At 66.6% G+C, this 19,886-nt stretch overlaps 1 protein-coding gene across 4 annotated transcripts in view; it reads right to left on the reverse strand.

Moving 5' to 3' along the window:
• Positions 1-6,504: 6,504 nt before the first annotated feature.
• The window catches only part of ZNF469 (zinc finger protein 469), a 189,867-nt gene continuing 176,485 nt past the window's right edge, over positions 6,505-19,886 (reverse strand). For all 4 annotated transcript variants that reach the window (XM_064581075.1, XM_064581074.1, XM_064581073.1 and 1 more), the window contains one exon: positions 6,505-19,297. In XM_064581075.1, coding sequence (XP_064437145.1) covers positions 7,896-19,214 — 11,319 coding nt within the window. In that variant the 5' untranslated portion in view covers positions 19,215-19,297 and the 3' untranslated portion in view covers positions 6,505-7,895. The remainder of the gene's footprint in view (positions 19,298-19,886) is intronic.

A 19,886-nucleotide genomic window follows, 5' to 3' on the forward strand; every position in this document is an offset into this window, starting at 1 on the left:
AGATACTGGCCCAGGGTCACATGGCTCACCAGCACTTCCTGCTCCTTGCCCAGGGCCAGTGGGGGCAGCCTTCCTCCAGCACCCCTCTCTGGGGACAGTGGGGGCCATGGTTGGCTGGTTCCCTCAGCCCAGAGACAAATACCCACAGTATTTGTCAACTGAATGAGGCCCCCCACCTGTCTGGGCTTTCCACTGGGCCTTGTTGTCACTCCCAAAGCAGGGCCTCATTACAGGATGGGGACCTGGGAGGGGGGAGGAGTCCTAGAGGAGGGGGCTGTGAGGCCCGGTGGCATCCGGGCGGGTGCTGCTGAGATGGCTGGGGACCTGCGCTGAGCAGGCTGCGGAGGGTCGGCAGGAGAGCAAGAGCCGTGCCCCATCAGCGGTGCCGTCTCGGCTGCAGAAGAAGGAGTCACTTCGGCTGCTTGTTTCCCATACACAGTTTACAAACCTGAGGCCCCGAGGGAAGGACACGTCCAGCTCTCCAGTGCCTTAGAGGCAGGGGTGGGTCAGGAACAGAGTCTGCTGACTAGGACCGAGGACCATTTGGGGGGCTGAGGGCAAAACGAAAACGTAGAGCTTCTTGTTTAAAAATTAAGAATTTCAGGGCAGCCAAATAGTGCATTAAACCAAGCGCGGGGCCTTCCCAAGCGTGGGGCCCCACGCACCTGCATGGGTCACACAGCCCTGAAGTGCCGGGACAGTCCTGACCCAGGACAGCGCTGTTTCTGGAGCACTTTCCTCCTGAACTTTGCCCCTTCTATCTGCCCTGTCGGGTGTGTGTGGGGGGGTACCCCATGGCCCCAGAAGAGGAAACCACAGCCTGCTTAGGACCAGTGGCGATGCTGCCCCTCGGTGGGGGGGGGGGGGGTCTGTTGATGATGAGCACCTACTCAGGAACGAGGAGCAAGAAACACTGTCCAGAGGAAGGCCTGTGTGAGCCCAGAGTTCGAGCAACCACCTCTGCCCGGGGAGTTCAGGGTAGGCTGCCTGGAGAAGGTGACATGCGAATGCAGCTTTGCAGGGGCCCCTGATCAGGTGGCAGAGGAGAAGCAGCGTGTGGGGTGGCTGAGAGTGTCCACCTCCATTCCCCACGGGCTGCCCATTGTGCACCCGTTTCCGCCTGCCCCTGCATGTCTGCCAGGAGCGCCAGGGCTCCCGTCCAAAAGCCCCTGGTGGAGAAAACAGAACTGCGTTCAGCCCGCGTGCAGGGCTGTCAGTACCCGACGTGGAGCTGGGCTGCCCAACCGCAGCCTGGCTGTTCCTTGCTCCCTGGATGTGACTTCGGGCAGCTGCCCACTGGGGTTGCAAAGCTCCCCGGAGGCCTCCTGGGCATAGCTTTGACCGGGGTGCTGGCTCTAGGGACGATGTCATCATCGTTGTGCCCTCCACCTTTGTGAGCCCTTCCTTTGGGCTGGTTCCTATTTTCTCACGACGTCCTTGTGCCCTGCTCCGGTGGTTAGGACGTCAGAGTCACCCCCGCAGAAAATGGCTGAGCTGGGCCTGCGACATGTAAGACTTGCTTTTAAGTACCTGGAGGGCTGTGGTGGTGGTGATGAAGACACTGAGGCTCAGAGTGGTCCTATAGCTCAGACGAGGTAAAGCTGGGATGTAACCCCAGGCAGCCGAATTCCAGCGCCTGTGTGCTGAAGCCTGGCCTGGGAGCAGGGAGACCTGGGTCCAAATCCTGGCTCTGCCATTTTGGAGGGTGCGACCCTGACCAGGTCCTTAACCAATCTGGTCTTTGGTTTCCTCGTATGTAAGTGGGGGTGGGGGCGTGACCCCTCAGGGCTCCTCTGGTCTTGATGTCCTGGTCCACCTCTGCCCTCTGACCTGTGGGATGGCTGGCTGTGGGCATGTGCTGTGCTGCCCCGCCCCCCAAGGAGGGCTGCCCGAGGCTGGGCAGTTGTGGGGGGTGGGGGGGGAGGGGCTCCCATGTGCCAGGCCCTGTACTGGTTTCTGGGCTATGACTAAGGCAGTCAGAATATTCTGGAAACTTAAGGTGGCCCTTGAAGGATGAAGAGGATGCTCATGAAAGAGTGGAGGGCAAGGGAAGAGCAGGTGCAGAGGCTGGGGGAAGGCTGGGGCCGAGCTGACGGGGGAGTGCGTCCGGAGGCCAGGCCAGGTGAAGGGCCTTCTTTCTGAGACCCTGCCCTCCCCGTGTCGGGGACTTCACCTGCTTGTAGCCGTGATACAGTGCCGCCACCCCACCCCGCTCCAAGCCCCTATGCCCATCCCCCTGCCACTGCCCACCCTGCTGGTCCCCCATGGCCACTGCTGCCCTTGCTGCAGACTGAAGCCAGTGGGACCTTCCCAGAAGCCATTAGTGATAGCCTCGGGCTCAGCCCTGCCCCATTCGACCTTCTCCTCTGAACCTCTTCCCATGTCCTGTGGCCACAGGGCCCTTGCACAAGCTGTTCCTGCTGCCGGGTGCACCCTTCCCCAGGGAAGCCCCTCCCTGCTCCCAGACAAGATCGGGCTCTCGTCTCTGCTCCAGCTCGCAGGGCCCACGGTCTCTTCTGTCCCCCAGAGCGCCATCGCCTTACGCCCACCCCGTGCCGCGGGCTTCCCTGGTGCGGGGCTGTGATGAGCACAAACAGTTCAGCGCACTGCCTGCTCATAACGGTGTTCTGAAGAAGGGGCTGTTAGAATTCCCACTTGCCGGAAGAGTAAACTGAGGCTCAGAGGAGTGAAGTAAGCCAGTTGCCCAAGGCCATGTAACAGGTGAGTGGCCGAGCCAGGTCACCCTTGGGGAATCCACACGCTCTGTTCCAGAATGGACGCTGGTGGCCGTGTTGGAGGAAGGGGGACCCAGGTTCTGTCTGTGGCCCCTGCCAGGGCCCGGCCTCGCTTCCCCACCCCCCACCCCCACACTGATCCGCCGGAGGCCCGTCCTGACATTCATCAACACTGGCTCTGTGAAGGGTTTAATTAACTTCCTGTTGGAATGGGGGGATAATGAGTTTTAAGCACCACGTGACTCCGTAAGGAGGTCAAACGGCAGCGAGGATGTCAAAATAAATTAAGTTAGGAATCAGGAGGCCGCCTGCGGGAGGGGCAGGGGAGGAGCCCAGACAGTTCTGGCAACAACGAGGTGCTGCCCTGGCCACCCTGGGCGGGCGGGCGTGGGGGGTGGTCTGCTGCCTCCGTGGCCCCCATCGCGGCGCTCTGGCAGCGCACCCACAGCTGGGGACCCCATCTGATCTCCGGGATGCCTGAGGGACAGAGCGAGCGGGGCTGGGACCACGCCGGACCAGCCCGGGGGTCCTCAGCGAGGCCAGCATCTCGGACATCCCGGGACAGGACGGTTCTCATCTGCAGACGGTCCTCGGGGGTTAGCGAGGGCCACCCTTCCACGCAACTGCCCACGTGTGGCCACTTCCCCCGCCAGGCAAGGCTGTACTGGGCACAGACAGGAAATATTATCTGGATATTTCCCAATCTCTGTGAGTTGGAGTCATGTGACATCACCAGATAGGAAATGTTCGCGTCCCCACTGGACTCCTGCCCTTCTTTCTCCTTCTCTCCCCGCTGCTTCCTGCCTCCCCTCCTGCCCTACGTCCTTCCTCCCTTCTTCCCACCCCAAACACGTCGGGAACCCCTGCTTGACGCAGCGCAGGGACAACTCTGGACAACACACGCACAGTGCGTCACTCGGGGTCCGGCGGGAGCGGGACTGGGGCCACGGGGGAGGAGTGGGCCGTGGGGCATGTGGCAGGGTGCAATGTGCTATAAAGAAAGCAGGGAGGGGGGACAGGGCACTGTGGTGGTTCCGGAGGCCACGAAGAGGACGTGCTGGCCGGGCAAAGGCCCAAGGCCGGGGGACAGCCGTGGGGAGAGGGTCCAGGCAGCGCCAGGGAGACCTGGCTGGGTCCAGCGGGCCACGCCTCAGAGGCAGCCCCTGGCGGGACAACGTTTTGGTGACTCTCGTGTCCACTGATGGCCGGGAGAGCTGAGGTCTAGAGGAGATGGTTTCCAGGTCCACCCAGGGCTCTGCTGCCCCTTCGTACTCCCCGCAGGGCACAGTACACTGGCCCAGACACGAGCCTGTGGGTCTTTCAGTTTGGGCGGTTGGTCCAAGCCCACCAACCCCTGGGCCTGGGGAACGCCCCGGCCTGCCCGGCTCCCTGCCTGGGGGCTGCAGGTGAGGGGGAGGCTGTCCTGTGGGAAAGGGGCCATGGCCTTGGGCACCCAGGCCTGGAGCGGCTGGGAAGGAGAGGTGACCCCAAGGGGCTCAGCTTGCCACTCCCAGGGCTATCATCCTGCAGGGGGCCCAGGGCCCTGAGGGCACATTCCCAGGAAGTGAGCTGCCTGCTGCCTACCCAGTGGACCAGGACCAGGGGAGAAACGGGGCCGGGGGGGGGACGTGGCTTCAGGGCTGGAGCTCCAGGGCCCACATGTGGCACATTCACAGGGGACACGGACAGGACCCAGGGGCCCCCAAGTCCCATCCTCTCGGGGTGTTCGAGGAGCCCCAACACCAGCAAGCACCGCAGAGTTCAAAGATTCAGTCCTTCTCCGGAGGCTCTTCACTCCTGAGACTGTCTCTGTGGGTCTGTTTTGGTCCCGGGTCTTCCCGCTGTGTCAGTGTGGCCGTCTACACACTCTCCCCGGGAGGCAGGATTCTGACCCCACCATGTTCTCCGGGGCGGCAGCGGGGGGTATCCCTGAGCAGATATGCCGTGGGAAGCCTGTGGCTGTGTGGGAAGCCTCCCCCTTTATGGGGCCTGGGGGAGGAGGTGGGCATGCCTTCTCCTACCACCAGCTTCCCTCCCTCCGGTGGCCGGTCCACGGGCAGCTGCCCTGTCCCCCCACATCCAGGGGCTCGCCCGTCCCGTCCCTGCACCTTCCTCACCTGGTCCCGGGAACCATCTCTCCTACCCTGTCTCTGGGCTGGTGGGGCCAAGGGGTCACTGGGGTCAGGCTTTGGGCCTAGTACAGGATGTGACTGAAAAATACACCCACTTATGTGACCTTGTTGCTGACGTATGGTGTCCCCTTGCCCACCCTGCCTGCCTCGGGGCAGCTCCCAGAGGGACCTGCAGTCGTGGGGCGAGCAGGCACGCTGGCTTCCTAGAGGGGACGAGCCAGGCCCTCGGGGGCTCAGGGAGCTGCGGTCCCTGTATGGGGCCTGTGCCTGGGCTGCTCCCGACCCAACCCCCTTGTCTTTGTCCAGCCCTGTCCCGTGGATCAAACGGGGTGCTCTGGGGTGCATGCACAGGGCCCTCTGGAAGGCCAGGTCCCCCACTCCAGATGCAACTGTGTCACTCACCTCGCAGCGAGTCAGGGTGAGGGGCTGTTTGTCCGTGTGTGGGTCTGTGGGCCCCGGTGTCGGTGTGGGTGAAGCTGTGCAGTAAGCGGGTGTCTCTGAGCCTGTCGATGAGGTCAGGGTGCCCCCCCGAGCCGGTCGCGGGGCCTCGGCAGCTGAGCTGCCCGAGCCACGGAGCTGGGCAAATGCTGCCACCTGCCGGCCAGGCGGGCGCCGGCCGCGTCGGAGTCGGATTTGCAGTCTGGGGTGGACCAGGAATTTCCCTCCTGTTCCCCGGGACTGGGATGCTGCTGGTCCCTGCTGCTCCAGGTTTGGCGAGTTGAACAGAGGCGCCCAGTGCTGCAGACCCCGCCGGGCCCCAGGGGTCTGCATCCCCAAATCACCAGATGGCTGTTGCCAACACAGCTCAGACTCACTCCACCCTAACCCCAAATTCCAACCCTGAGCCCCTTTGTGCCCCCCTCTCTGAGGCCCTGCTACAGAGACCCCCGAGGAGACCAAAGACCCCAGCTCACCACAGAACCTGTCTGGAAGCCCCCAAGGGCAGCACACAGTAGGCGTGTCCATGTGAGAGGGTGGCCCCGGGCCCCGGGGCGGGGGCTGTATGGCTGGGAGGGGCTTGGACCGAACGGGAGCACCTGGGAAGGGTGTTTCTGGCCAAGGAAGGTGAGCAGGAGTGGGTGGGGGCCCCGTGGGCTTGGGCAGAAGTGCTGGGATCCCACGTACGGCTCCACGTGTAGGCCCCCCTCCCTATGGCTCCCCTCCCCTCCCCCACACATATTGGGGGGCCTGCTCTGAGTGCCCCTCGTGCCCCGGGGTCAGGAGCAGGACAGATGGGTGCTTGACTCCGGACAGCCCTGCTTGCTCTCCAGGCACTTGTCCCGGATGCTGGGGTCTTTGAGGGTTGTCTTGAGGACACGGTAGGCCCCAGGGTCTGAGCCTGCGGCGGGGTGGTGTCTCCCGCTTTGGCCCCTCGTACTGCCCCTGCTGCTGTCCCGGGGCCCCCAGACTGAGCCGTGCTGATGATTTCCCGACACTTTGCCTCCCCACTCTGATCCCCCAGGGGCCCCAGCCGTGTCCGCGAGCCCAGGGGAGCTTGCCGCTGGGGTGCGGCTTTGTAGGGACGAAGTGTCCGCTGAAGCCGATGTTCTATGAGCCAGGCCCTGGGCGCGCATGGGGCGGGGGGCGGGGCGGGGAGGGCAGGGGGGCGGCCGGAGGACAGATGCCACAGCCAGAGGCTCTCTGAAAATAGTGAGGATATATTTGACAGGATGAGTTCACTACGATTCGCACAGTACAACCTCAGAGTCCCCGTGTTTTATTTATCAGCACTAAAGGTGTTCTGAGTGCACACAGCACCTTCGAGAAAGGCAATTTGGGCCCAGTTTGGTCTCTTTCAAAATATCAAAATAAGAACTTCTGACACACACATTGCACCCAAGGTAAAAAAGAAAAAAAAAAAAAAAAACCAAAACAGAACGACACAAACCACGAACCTCAGAGACACCTAAGAACAGAAGGAAGCCTCTCCTACCCTCCTGCCCCCTTTGAAGACACGATTCCATCAACAGGACATGCGCGCCAACCCCTGGGTCATGTCAGTGCATGAGATGCCTCCCCGACTGGGCCGCGGCGCCACGCCCCGGCCCACAGAGTCCCACTTGGCTGCTCCGAGCGCGGACCACGACCCCCGGGGGGCTGGAGCCTGCCGGCAGCCGGGGAGCCAGCAAAGGACTTGTCGGGGCCGCCAGTGTCCGTGGGCCATCGTGCGCCTCCCCAGCCGGATCCCCCCCCATCCCTCAGGTGAAACGCACCAAGGAAGCCTGAATTCACATTACAACATGAAATAGCACCAGAAATTCAGAGTAAAATTGCTGATACTTGCAGCGGTGAGCTCCTTGTGAGGAGGAAGGCTCTAGAAAGGGCATCGGCAGAGGCCATGGGACTAGGGATGGAGACCCGGCGACGGTGGGAGCCGGCTGGTGAGCAGCTTTCTCCACGTTCCCGACGGGAACCCAGTCCCCAGGGGTCAAGGTGCACCGGAGACGGCGTTTCTGTCAGCAGCCCAGACAGCGGCCGCCACCACCCCGCGGTCAGAGAAGCCTGGTGCGCCCTGGGGGCCCACAAACAGCTCTCGCAGGGGACAGCCCTGCCCCCGCACGCGGCCTCGAAACCATTCCAGCAACAGCAGCAAGAAGACTAAGGGGAGCCTGCCGCCACCTGAGCGCAGGCAGCCTCGGCTCGCTTCCCTGCTAGATGACATGGGGGGAGCCCCGTGCAAACCTTCAGATGAGGCGTCTGTGGCCTACTGCGCCTGGGCAATGGGGCACACGGGCCGGGGGCGGCTTGCTCTTCGAGTTCTGGCACCAAGAAAAGAGCTGCGTGGTCTCCAAGGGGCTCACCCTCACCTTCCATCTAGAAAGGGACTGCTGTCCACCCCAGGCCCTGCTCAAAGTATCGCAGGCTCAGCCCTCACGCCAGACTCCGAGCGCTTGCGTACGTCGGGCGGATCGCCACGTGGCCCCCGTCCAACACCCTCGGAGGACTGGGGCTCGTCAGCACAGACAGGAGCCCCTGCGTGCCAGGCGGCGCCAAGCCCTGCTCCCAGGTACTCACTCGCGGCTATAAATTACTCGGGAGGGTCCTTCTTTAACGGGATCTTGAAGCTGGTCAGTCTCTGCCCAAAGAGCTGGCTGAGGAGGTCGTTCTGGGACGCGGCGGTCCTGCAGGCACGGGGGTCAGCAGGTTCAGCACCGTGGACAGCGCTGTCCCTCTTGGGGGGTCTGTGCAGGGGCCTCCCCTGGGGGCAGGCCTTGCCCTGCCCCTCCTTGCTGCGTCTGCAGTCCCCGTGGCTGTGTCTGGGGCCCGCCTGCCCTTGCTCCGAGTGCGGGGGTGGCATCGTGCTGTTCCGGCTCCCGGGCCTGGCCTTGGTGGGGAGCACACGGCTGGGTGTCGCCTGCTTTCGGGGGGCCCGGGGCGGCTTTTCAGGGACCATCCGGGCTCGCCCCAAGCTCCCCACACTGTCACTCCTGCTTGGCCCCGGGGCCCGGCCCTTCCTTTTCTTCTCGCTGACCTCCCTGTCCTCCCTGGTGCCCGGGTTCCCTCGGGGCCCCTGGTCACCGGCTTCCCTTGGCCCCTTGGGAGAGCCCTTGGCTCGAGGAGGGTGCTTGTCTGGGGCGGGGCCCTGGCCGGGGCAGCTGGGCTTGGCTGGAGTGGTGGCCGTCTCACTCTGGAGATGCCCGCTGGCCGGCTGGGGCTGGCTGCCCCCTGCTGTCTTGGTGCTGTGCCGTGGGCCTCCACCGCCCTGGGAGTTGGGGCTCGGCTTGGCTTTGAGGGTGGCGGGCTTTGGCCTGTCCTCAGTGCCATGGGCAAGCTCTCTGGGTGTCGGACTGGCCGCGACCTTCTTCGGTTGTACCGGGAACCTGGGAGCTTTGCTGGGGGTGAGCAAAGCCGACCTGTCCTTTGACGAACTCCGGCAGCCCCAAGGCTTGATGGCACTGCCCTTGTGGGAGGGGCCCCCTGTGCCCCCCTCAGGCACCATGTGGCCTGTGGACACCTGCTTCTCCTTCTGGAGCAGGGAGGGGGCTTCCAGGCAATGGTCAGGGGCACTCGGGGTCCTGCGTTTCCCTGAGAATGGGCCAGTAGCCCTCTTTTCCTCTACATCTTGGCCTCTGGCCCCCGGCCGGGGCACAGACCCCCCCCGCGGGAGAGCCTGCTGGAGAAGAGGCCCAGGGCTGCCCGGAGAAGCCTCACCTTCAGACCTCCCCAGGGCCCCATCCGGCTTGTGGACACCTCGACCATCAGCGGAGGCTGCTGGGAAAGGAGACAGAGCTGGGGGCGGCAGTTCCTGGAGGTCAGAGGGCACGTCACCCCCTGTGACCGGGTGGGCCACGGGCTCTACAGGCCTCTCCGGGGTCCTGGGCTGCCCCTTGGTCGTGCCAGGAGCCGCCTCTGGGCAGGGCCGGAGCAGGGCTGCGAGTGATCCCTCGCTCTGGGGGGGGCTGCGGCCCCAGGACAGAGGCCCGGTGGCGCCGGGCGCCGCCACCCTGCGCCGTTTGCTGGGCAGGGTGCCCTCGCGGGCCGGCGCCTTCTGGCCGGGGGCGCCAGGCCGCCGCACGCCGCGGAACGTGAAGGGCTGCTGCCCGCCCCTCAGGTGTTTGTCCATGTGGCGGTCAAACTGCTCCTTCTTGGCGAAGGTGTAGTTGCAGGAGCTGCAGACGAAGGAGCGCTTGCTGATGTGCGTGACGTCGGCACAGAGCTCACAGGCGTAGAGCGGGGTGTGCGGCAGCTCCAGCTCCCCCCGCACCCCGTGCGCCCTGCCCAGGTGCGTGCGCAGCGCCTGGGGCTCCGGGTAGACGCGCGGGCACTGGGGGCACAGGTAGACGCGCTGAGGGCTGTGTACCGCCAGGTGGCGCTGCAGCTTGAAGGGTTTGGGGAACCGCTTTCCGCAGTGGTGGCAGTCCCGGGACGGGTCTTTGCAGCCCTGGTGCACGGGGAGGGCTTGCAGGAGCGGCTCGCTGCCGGAGCAGGGCTCAGGGGACAGGCTGGGGGACGTCTTGCAGGGGCCGCTGGGAAGACGGGGGTTCCCGCAGGCCGTCGGGCTGCTGTCAGCCAAAGCCCTGTCTGGTGAGTCGTGGGCAGGAGGCTTGGGTGTCACCCTGTCCCTCTGGAAGTCCTTCCCGGGCCCTTGCCGTCTCCCGGACGCCTCTGCGGGGCCCCCGCCGGACTTGCCCATCGACCGTCTGCCCCCACTGGGTCTGGACGCCTGTCCCGTGATGCTGCCCAGGAAGCGAGCGACACTTCGGCCCCCCTCCCAGTCCCCGAGGGGCCCTCGCCCCTGCCCCTTGCGGGCGAACCGCAGGGCGTGCTCCCGCAGGTGCTCGTTGTACATCCAGACGTCGGCGACCTCCCTCAGGCACATGCCGCAGGCCCAGCGCCCCGCCTTGCTCTGCACGTGCTTCTCCTGCAGGTGCTCCCGCAGCAACTCGCGGGAGCCGAACCTGCGCTCCACACACATGTAGCAGGTGGGGGGTGGCGTGGGGCTGTGGGCCAGCTTGTGGAGGTCCAGCTCGCCCAGGCCACCGAAGCGCTGGAAACACACCTTGCACTTGTAGGACGCCCTCCTGGCCTTGGCATGCTGCTCCCTGCCCGGCGCCCCTCCTGCCCCAGCTGCACCCGCCACCCTTGGGCTCTGCGGCTCCTGGGGGCTCACCGTGGCCCCGAAGTCCAGGAAGCTCGTGCTGAGGACACCCACAGGGTCGTCACAGGGCGTCAGGAAGCACAGGTCTCGCACCTCCAGTTTGGCGCTGAGCATCTCAAGGTCCACGGCGTTCCCGGGAAGCCCGCTGTCGTAGCGTTCTTGCTCCAGGTCGGGGGGCTCTGGGCTCTTGTCTCCTAGAGAAGAGGCCATCCCTTCGGCGGGGGCCTGCAGGTCCAGGTCTCGCCAAGAGGCCGGGACCATGTGCAGTTCGGGAATGTTCTCTGACCGGTGGTCCTCGGCATGGCGGGGGGGCACGCCCTCCGCACAGTCCACCTCTGGGTCGGCCTCCAGGGCCCACAGGCTGGGGCTGGGGGCCCAGGGGTCAATGCCGGGCACCTTGCTGCTCAGGAAGCCCTCCAGCAGGAAGGACTCCGGCAGACCCGTGGCCTCGTCACCCCACGGGTCCTCGTGGGAGAGGCAGAGTGAGCCCGAGTCGCTGAGGTCTGTGGGCAGGCGGGTGGAGGCCAGCATGACGCTGCCCCCCGCCTCGCCGTGGGGTTCCAGTGGGGGCGGGGCCCTCGGCTTTTTACAGCGCTTGCCGTAGACACGGGGGTTCTTCTTCCGAGTCAAGCGGTCGCCCAGAGGGAAGAGCTGCGAAAAGGAGGCCTCGTCATCAAACACGCTCAGAGAGTCCCCGAGACCCGGGCTGGGGGCTTCAGGAGTGGCACCCGCACGCTCCTGGACCCCGACCTGTGCTTCTGGGTTGTGCAGGGGGCTCGGGGGGCAGCTGCCAGTCTCCCGAGGGCCTGGGGGGCTTGTGGGGCATCTGTGCCCCTCCCCGACTCCTTGCCCTGACCTGCTCTCCGCTGCTCTGCGGTCACCTGCAGGCTCAGTCCCGGCTGCCCACGATAGCTCTTTGTAGACATCCAATGTTCCGGCCTCCCTGGGTCCCCAGCACCCCCTGGCCACAGCTGTCTTCTGTCCCCCCGGCCCGTCTCCAGGAGGCGCCCACTGCATCCCCTCTGCATGGGCCATCCAATCCCCAGGTGACCTCTGTGCTGGCGTCTCCTCTGGGTCTGTGTCCACTGTGTTCTCCGTCACCGAGGGCCAGGAGGTGTCGGCGTCCGGCTGGGCCCACGTTGAGAGGGGGCCACCTGGAGGCCCCGGGGGACTGGCGGTTGTGGTGGATGGACCCCGGCGGCTTCTGTCTGAAATCACACCTGGACAGACTGGAGGACTCCTCGCCTTCCGGAACCTTCTTGCTCTGGGCTTTCTGCCCTTCTCCTGCGACTTCCCCTCCGACTTGCTGGGGACGTCCTCGGGCGCCCTGCCCCGCCGCTGGCTGCCTCCTTGGTCTGCCTGTTTGGGACTGCGCTTGTCCCTCACCAGCCGGCCCTGCTTCCTGGGCTCTGCAGGCCTCATGTCCACTCCCGGCTCGCCTGGGCCTGGGGGGTGTGGCTCCCGGCTGGGGGAGCAGCCTAGGGTGTCCCCCGCACGGAGCCCCCTGGCCGTCTGAGGGCCTGAAGCGTCCTCAGAAGCCTCTGCACCCCGGTCAGGACGCGGCCCAATGGCATGGCTGGGACCGCTCTGCGCCTGCCTTGGCTTCTTCCCAGGTGCCCTGCGGCTTTCCTTCCCGGGGGGCTGGCACGCCTGGGGCCGGGGACCGGGCGGGGTGGGGGGCCCCCTGTGCAGCCTGTGCTTCCTGGCTTTGTGGCGGCTCAGGCCTGGCCTCGAGCGGAAGGAGGCTGCGCACACTTCACAGGTCGCGGGCCGCCTGCCGGGGGCCCGGTCCTCCCGGGGGCCAGTGTCTGTGGACACAGGCTTCTGTCTGGTGCCCTGCGGACTGAGGGGGTCCCTCTGGGGTGTGCAGTGAACAGTTCTGACGCTCTGGGGGGAGCTGGGTCTGGAGTCCTGGGCTGTGCTGCTGGGAGATGTGGTTCTGCCCCGGCGGAGCTCCGTGGACGGGCAGGTGATGGCGGGGTCTGTGGTGTCAGCCCCAGGGGCCGTCGTGGCTCCAGAGCGGCTGGCCCCCGCCTCGCCTTCCTGGCAGGCCCAGGAATCTGGCCCCGTGGGCCCCCGTGTGGAAGGGTCAGCGGGCACAGCGGTGACACCCTGGCCTTCCTCGTTCCCTGGGGGGTCTGGGGAGGCGGGGCCCGTGGGCATCCTGCTGGGGCTGGTGTGGGGTGGGGCTCCCCCGCTGTGGCGGTCTGGATGGTTGACCCCGGGGCCTCTGACTGGCCCCGTGCCATCTGTGGTGGGAACGTCGGGCGGGGCGGGGGCATTCATGGTCCCTCTCGGGGAGGTGGGCCTCACCGGGGGAGAACAGGTGACAGAGGCAGGACAGCCCCTTGGCTTCTCCTTTCTGGAACTCTCCAGGGATCCTGACATGCTGCCTTCAGGGCGGTCCTCCCCCTGGGCAGGAGTGAAGACACTGATGAAGCCAGGCTGGCCCGAGGGAGGGTCCTGCAGGGGGCCGTGGTTCCCTAGGAGGCGGTGGTGAGCCAGGCTTTCCTTGAACCCATAGGGGCTTGTCCGCAAAGGTGGGGGAGCTGCTGCAGGTGGCCCGGCCCCAGCGTCTGTGCTGGCCGGGGTGCCGTCGGCCCTCTGCGGAGCGGGCCGGGCAGCAGAAGGGGCTGGGAGGGGCTGCGGGCTGGCGGGATCCCCGCGGGACGGAGCGGCTGGCAGCAGCCCCCTCAGCCCACCCGAAGGTCCCGTACGAGGGTCTTCCTGGGGCAAGGGCTCCAGGCCGAAGGGAATGGAGGTGGCTGCAGAGGCAGGCAAGGGGACACAGGTGGTCAGGTCCCCGATGTGGGGAGCAGGGCTGTCTCCAGCGAGCAGCGGCTGCTTCTCAAGGCCTGGGCTGGCCGCCTCCTCTGAAGTCCGGGCTTCAGGCCCATTTTGGACGTGGGCTACTACCAAGGCCGGTACCGAAGATTCTGCATCAGGCGAGGTAGGGCTTGGGGCGGCCCAGGCCTCTTTCTGAAGGCCCAAGACCAGGCCGTTTCCCTGGAGCGGTCCCCCTCGCTGGTCCAGGGCAGTCTCGGCATCGGCACTGACCATGAGGAGGTTGTCCAGCCCCACTGGACTCCCCCACTTATCTGGCTGCAGTCTGCTGGCTCTGTCTTGGTCCTCGGGCTTCTCAGCCTGGCCGAGGGAGTCCAGATGTCCATCAGCCTCAGGCCCCAACTGACATCTGGCCGCTGCAGGGACGTCCTGGGTGGGGCTGCAGGCCACATCCCCACCTTCCACGCTGTCCCCTTCTAGATCTGAAGGCTCACTGCACCGAAGGCTCTGGGTGTCAGCAGGTGGGGGCCCCTGTGAGCCCAGGGCGTCCTCTTCCTTCCCAGCTGCTCTGGCCACCAAGAGCTGCAGTTGACGGAGGGGGCTCGTGGCTGGGTCCTGGGGCCTCCTGCCAGGACTGCTGTTGGGCACGCAGGCAGGACTTGGGGAGGCCCCCACGGCTACAGACTCCTCATTACCCTTAAGGCCAGGGCCCCCCGCCCCAGCGTGGGGGAGGCCTGCTCCTTCTGGCTGGCCTGCCCTGCTTACAGAGTATCCTTTGGGGGTGTCACTATGACTGATACCACAAGACGGGGTGGCCCCCTGAGGCACCAAGCCGGGTGCCAGATGGGCGAGTGGGCTGCCCAACGCTTCCCGCTCAGGGGGCTCTTGGCAGGGCCCACCTGCCTGTGAGCAGGGAGGCAGTAGCAGGGTGTGGCTTGGCTGCATCTTGGCAGCCCCGTTATTTTTCGGACGTAACGGCTCACGGCTTGGGCTGCACTTGGCTAAGCTCCTCACGTCCAGTGGAGGCTTGAACAGTTCCCCAGGGCCGGGCAGAGAGACTTCCGCGTGGACCCCGCAGTCCCCTTCGGGCTTGGGGGGCCCTGTCTCCGAGACTCTGGCTCTCTGTACTGCTTGGAAGTTGCGGTCGGCCCCACTGAGGGTTCCGGGAGCCCCAGACGCCCCTTCTGAATGCGCAGGGGGGGAAAGGGCTGCTTCTCCTGGGTGGGGGGAGGGCCACTCCTCCCGGGTGCTCGCTGGCCCCCCTTCCCTGGTGGCCACTGCTGTTTCTGCCCCTTCTGGGCATGGAGTCAACTCCCCAAGGCCGGTGAGGTCGGCCTCGGACAAGGTGTCCCTGGGGGGCGAGGTGGCCTGGTGGGTGGACAGAGGGGCCCCTGTGCCCGCGTGCATCCTGCCCGCCTGCCCAGCCGCGCAAGGCAGTTCTGGGGCCTCGGGCACCCCTTTACTCTGCAGCTGACTCTCTAATTCGGCGACCAGTCTTTTGATTTCTAACTCATCTTCGGACAGGTTGCCCATAAAAGTGAGGCCACATTCGCTGAGCTTGCCAGGCAGAAGTGGAGGGCTGGTAGCCACTGCCCTTTCCCCGGGGCACCTCCTACTGAACGCCTTTTCCCCCAGGAGGTCAGGAAGATGACCCATGTGGCTGGCCAGCATTGGGGACTCCTCCAGCAGGGACCAGCTCTTGTTGGGCAGAAGCGGGGAGTATGGCGGCTCTAACTGGGGTCTCCTTGGGGGAGGGTCTGCGCACACCAACAGGGAGTGGGTGTCTCTGCCTCTAGACAGGCTGCTGTAGGCGGGCGGGTCAAATCTGCCCACAGGCAGCCCCGGGAAGAGTGGTGTGGACTCCAAAGTCAGCGGTGATTCGGCTTTGCTGGGGCCCCCGTGGGTGGCGTAGGGTGTACTCCTGGGTGGTTTTGGCTCGAGGGCACTGGCGTCCACACCGTCCTGGGGCAGGCGCGTGCCGCCGGCCGGCGGAGCATCTGGAGCTAAGGGCTTGGAGTAGAGGTCTTCTTGGAGACAGCCAGGCAAGTCTTTGGGTCCGAGGAACAATTTGCTAGGGAGGCTGCTGTAGGGCTGGGGCCCCTTTTTGGCAAGTGGAAGCCCCACAGGGTCTCCGTTAAGAAGAGCAGGGCCGCAGCCCAGATCAGGGGTCTTCAGAAAGAGGGCACCCGATTCAAGGTAGGCGGGGTCAGCGGCGTGAGTGACCGGCACCAGCAGCTCGCCTGGTGGGTAGGCAGGGGGGTCCTCTGTGTCCCGGGAGGTGGGTGGCTCCGTGCACTGGGTAGCGTCCGGCAGACTCCCACGGGACACCTGGGGGTCCTCTCTGCCCGGCTCCGGTGGCTCCGGGGCTGAGGGGCAGGGGCTCCCCTCCCTACAGGAGGCTGGAGAAGAGCTCGGAGGCTCTCTGGGGAGTTCTGTGGCATCTGGGGGGAGCTCCTCAGCAGTTCCGGGGTGCTTGGTCTCCCTGGGGGAGTCTAGTGCCAGACGGTTCTCCTCTGGGGTCTTAGCGCTGGCAGGAACCTGCAGGAGATGCTTGGAGGCTCCCTCCTCAGGGCTGGGGGAGCCCCTGACCTGGGTGGCTTCCTGCCGCACGACCGTCCTGGGTTTCTGCAGCCCCCCATCCTCCTTGGGACCCGGGGTCACGTCTACTTCCTTCCGCTTCGTGCCTCGGCGCCAGCGCCGGCAGCCCTGGCGGGGCCGGCCTCGGAGGCGGGAGCCGTGCGGGTGTGGCCGCGAGCGGTCCTCCTCCTCGGACTCGGAGGCACAGGTGAGCTCTGGGAGCCCCTGCTCTGTGCTGCTGGGCGCCGGCCTCGAGGGTCCCAGGGGGAGGCGCTGGCCTGGCCGCCTGTGGTGCTTGTTCTTCTGCTGAACGATTTTGTGGATGAGCTCCTTGCTCCAGGTGCCGCCCCGCAGCCGCCTCCTCCTGGAGTCCTGCCCTGGGGACAGGCGGAGGCGCTGTGAGCTCCTGGTCTCCACTGGGAGGGCCTGTCTGGCAGGAGCTGCGAGGCTCCTGGCAGCGGGGGGCCTGAGGTCCCGGGGGCGGGGCAGAGGTGCCTCAGCCCCGGGGCCTTTCCTCCTTGGCCTCAGGCAAGCGGCTAGGGGGCCCTTCCGGCTCTTGGTGGAGCTGGAGGTGTTCAGATCTTTTTGCAACAACTTAAACCGCTTCCCTCTCCTCTGCTGGCTGGCCAGGCCAGCCCCGTCAGCCTCCGTGGGTGCTGGGCCCAGGGAGCGGGTTTTGGGCCGGCTGCGGGCCAGGCAGCCTGCATTCCCAGGGCAGGGGGCCTGGGGCTCCTGCAGGGCGGCCTTGCCCCGGAACGGGGGCTGGGCTTTGTTCTCCGGCATTGTCCCCACCCTGGTCTTGGGGGGCTGCCCGGCACCAGGACCTCTGGGGCCCGAAGGCTCCTCGTCAGTGAAGACGTCGATAAAGCTGCTGTCGATCTCAGGGTTGTCCGACTGGTACCCCAGGCCGTTGAGCGCCTCGGTGATGAGGCTGTCCAGCTTGGCGTCGTCCTCGGGGTCCAGGTCCGCGGCAGGGAGGGGGAAGGGGGCGGTGGCCAAGCCGGGCAGGAAGCTGGTCCTCAGGGGGTCCTCTTTGCTGTCAGCCCGGAGGTCCCCACCTAGCAGGAAGGGGCCCGTCTTGGGGTGGCTGAGCAGGCTGGGGTTCCCGCCAGCTGGGGCTTTGGGGGTAGCGGGGGGGCCGGGGAGGCCGTCCTTGGCCCTGGCCAGGAGTGAGCGGCAGAACTGCCGGTGGCCCAGGAAGGCGGCAAGACTGCTGTAGTTCTGGTCACACTGCCTGCAGGTGAGCAACACGTCCAGCTGGTCCAGGCTGGCGCTGCTCAGGGGGAAGTGGTGGGCGGGGTAGGGGGGTGGCTCCCGGGGGAAGCCCTCCAGCCCGCCGCCGCTGCCCACCTCGGGGCCTGAGCCTGCAAAGGGGGCCTCCTCTAGGCACTTGAAGGTGCCCTCGGCCCCCAGCCCCTCCGCGGCGGGGAAAGGGAAGGCTCCGGTGGGCTCTGGCTGGTAGTGCATGGGGACGGTGTGTGGGGGCTCGGGGGACGGGTAGGGGCTGCTGGTCTCTGGGGGGTGAGCGGGGCCGTGGAAGAAGGCGGGGGGCCCGCGTGGGCCAGGGGCCTGGCTCTCCTCCGAGCTGGGGTTGGCTGGGCTGCCGGATAGCGGGGACAGCGAGGAACAGGAGCTGTTGCTGGCCGTGTTGGTGGCAGGTGAGGGCAGCGGGGACTCGCAGGGAGAGGCGCCCACCACTCTGGGTGGGGGCAGGCCGGGGGTCGCCCGGGGTGAGACCTGGGACTGGGCCACCCCAAAGAACAGGGGCTGGGCTCCGGGGTCCTTCAGCCCGTTGTAGGCAAACAGGCCCGGGGAGCCGCCACCGTGCCGGCCTGGGCTGTTTCTCAGAACAGCCACCTTCTCCACGGGCCCGGGAGTCTTGCCGGCAGCACCCAGGGCTCCCTGGCCGCCCCCCTGCCACTCGGGGGCCCCTGCGGGGAAAGGCAGCTGGCTCAGCACCTCCATGCGGTGGGGGCTGGGCCCGGTGGCTGGGAGCACCTGTGGCCAGGGCAGCGGGGGGCTCTGGGGGAGGCCAAGGCGTGGGCCCAGGCTGGCCTGGCCTTCAAAGAAGGCGTTCCTGGTGGTGGCTGGGGGGCCCAGGGGAGGTGTGGGGTAAGGGGCTGCAGCAGGGTCCCACAGCTGGGGCAGTCTGGTAGGCAGGGGCCCTGGGGTGGCCAGCTCCGTGTCCAGAGACCCTGGGCTGGTCCCCACTCCGCTGGCCCCAGGGCTGCCATAGGTCTGCCCAGGAAAGTGCCTCTGTGACAGAGAGTTTGGGGGCCCCCTGGGGCTTCCCAGCCTGTCGTCGTGGGCCGAAGGCGGTCTCTCAGGGAGGGCTTTGGTCAGGCTCTTGTGCAAACTGTCCGGAAAGGTGGCTGTGCTCTCCGAGAAGGGGCTGGGGGCTGGGGGAGCAGCACCAGGTTGTGGAGGAGCACAGCCGAGGTCACTGGGGGGGTCAAGGCCGGGCTGGCCAGGGTAGCAGGCTGGGGGTTGGGGAGCGGGCCGGGCAGGCAGGGGGTAGCCTGGGCCCACCGCCTCCTCTGGCCATGCTCCCCTGGGCTGGCCGAAGGCAAACACCAGCGCTCTCTCCCCGTACTCGGGTGGGACTGTGTCCTCGGGGAACGGTTTCGGGCCAGGCCCGGGCAGCGCCTGGAAGGGGTACTGGAAGGAGGCCGCCCTGGGGCCATCCCCTTCAGGAAAGGGCTCCGGCTTGGCCGCAGGGACCTCGAATCTAGCACCTGGGAAGCTGTTCTCGACAGCGGGAGGCCAGCTGTCAGCCCCGCCGGCCTGGAATCCCGAGTAGGAGGCTGGCCTGCTGCCCGGGGGGGCCCTGAGGGGCGGGGGCCCGGAGGTGGCATTCGGTGAGGTATAGTCGGTGGAGGTAAAGCTGGAGGGGGTCTCCTGGAAGCACCTCTGGAAACTGAGCTCTTCTGGGGTAGGTGGGGCCTTCGCCTCTGGGGGCCCGGGGTCCTCGCCCTGTGGGCCCTCAGGAGTCTTGTCCAGGGTGGGTCTAGCCCTTGAGCCGGAGATGTTCAGATTATAGAGCTGCTGGGGGCTGCCGTCTGCCCTGCGGGCCTGCTGAGTGACCGCCTGCGTGTGGCTCCTCCCCGGTGGGGCCCGGGGGCTGCCTCCCTTCCCCGGGGGGCTGCTCAGGGACTGGGTTCTCAGGAGCGGGGCCTTGGGCTCCACCTCCCCGGCCTGCCACAGCTGGGATTCTGGAGGCTCCACCGCCTGGGCCCTGTTGCCCGTGGCCTTGGCGCTCCTGCTGGCTGGGGTACCGTCCTCACCGGGGGGCTGGGCAGAGCCCCCCGTGCCACCCACTGTTTGGCAGGGCTGCAGGTCTCGGGTCATGGTTGGGGGCGGTGCTCGGCGGGGCTGCTCCCCGGGCATGGCCCCTCCTTCTGGGCGCTGGGAGGACGTGGTGGTCTGAGGGGGCCCCTGGAGAAGCCTGTTCTCATGGTCCTGAATGGAGCCTGCAAGGAAAGCACAGGGTGAGGGGGGTGCTCTGGGGGCTGCACAGGAGCCCCTGCCCTAAGGCGAGGCTTCCCTTTGGGGCAGAGAGGGTCCGAGAAGACCCCTGGCTGCCCTCAAACCAGCCCTCCTAGGTCTCGGCCGGGCCACGAGTGGAAGGGCCCGTGTGACATATAAGGCCCCCGACCTGCAGAGCCCCCACAGCGGGGGCCATCGGCATGGCCTGAGAGAAACCCAGGGAGACTGGGGAACAGCCCAGGGAGGATGGGGCAGCCTTCGCCTGCCTGGAGCTGTGGGAACTGAGGAGGTGAGGCTGTGCTCACAGAGTCTGTCCCTGGTGCGACTGGCCCTGCCTGGGGGACCCTCTGGTCAGCCCCCAGAGGGTGGGGCCTGCACATGCATTTCCAGGCAGCGCCAGGCTCCGCTGGTGCCCCCTCCCTGTGCGTGGAGACCTGCCCAGGGGCTGCCCCACTGAGGAGGGGTGTCATGCCTGATTTGGGGCACAAGCGCCCCTCAGTCTCCTGGGAGGGCGCTGCCCCCAACCCCAGAGGTCCCCCCATACCCCATCACCCTCCTAAGCAGCAGCCTCAC

The sequence above is a fragment of the Mirounga angustirostris genome, unplaced genomic scaffold, assembly GCF_029215605.1.
Source record: "Mirounga angustirostris isolate CCGP_5_RB_7025 unplaced genomic scaffold, mMirAng1.0.hap1 SCAF_16, whole genome shotgun sequence".
Taxonomy (NCBI): domain Eukaryota; kingdom Metazoa; phylum Chordata; class Mammalia; order Carnivora; family Phocidae; genus Mirounga; species Mirounga angustirostris.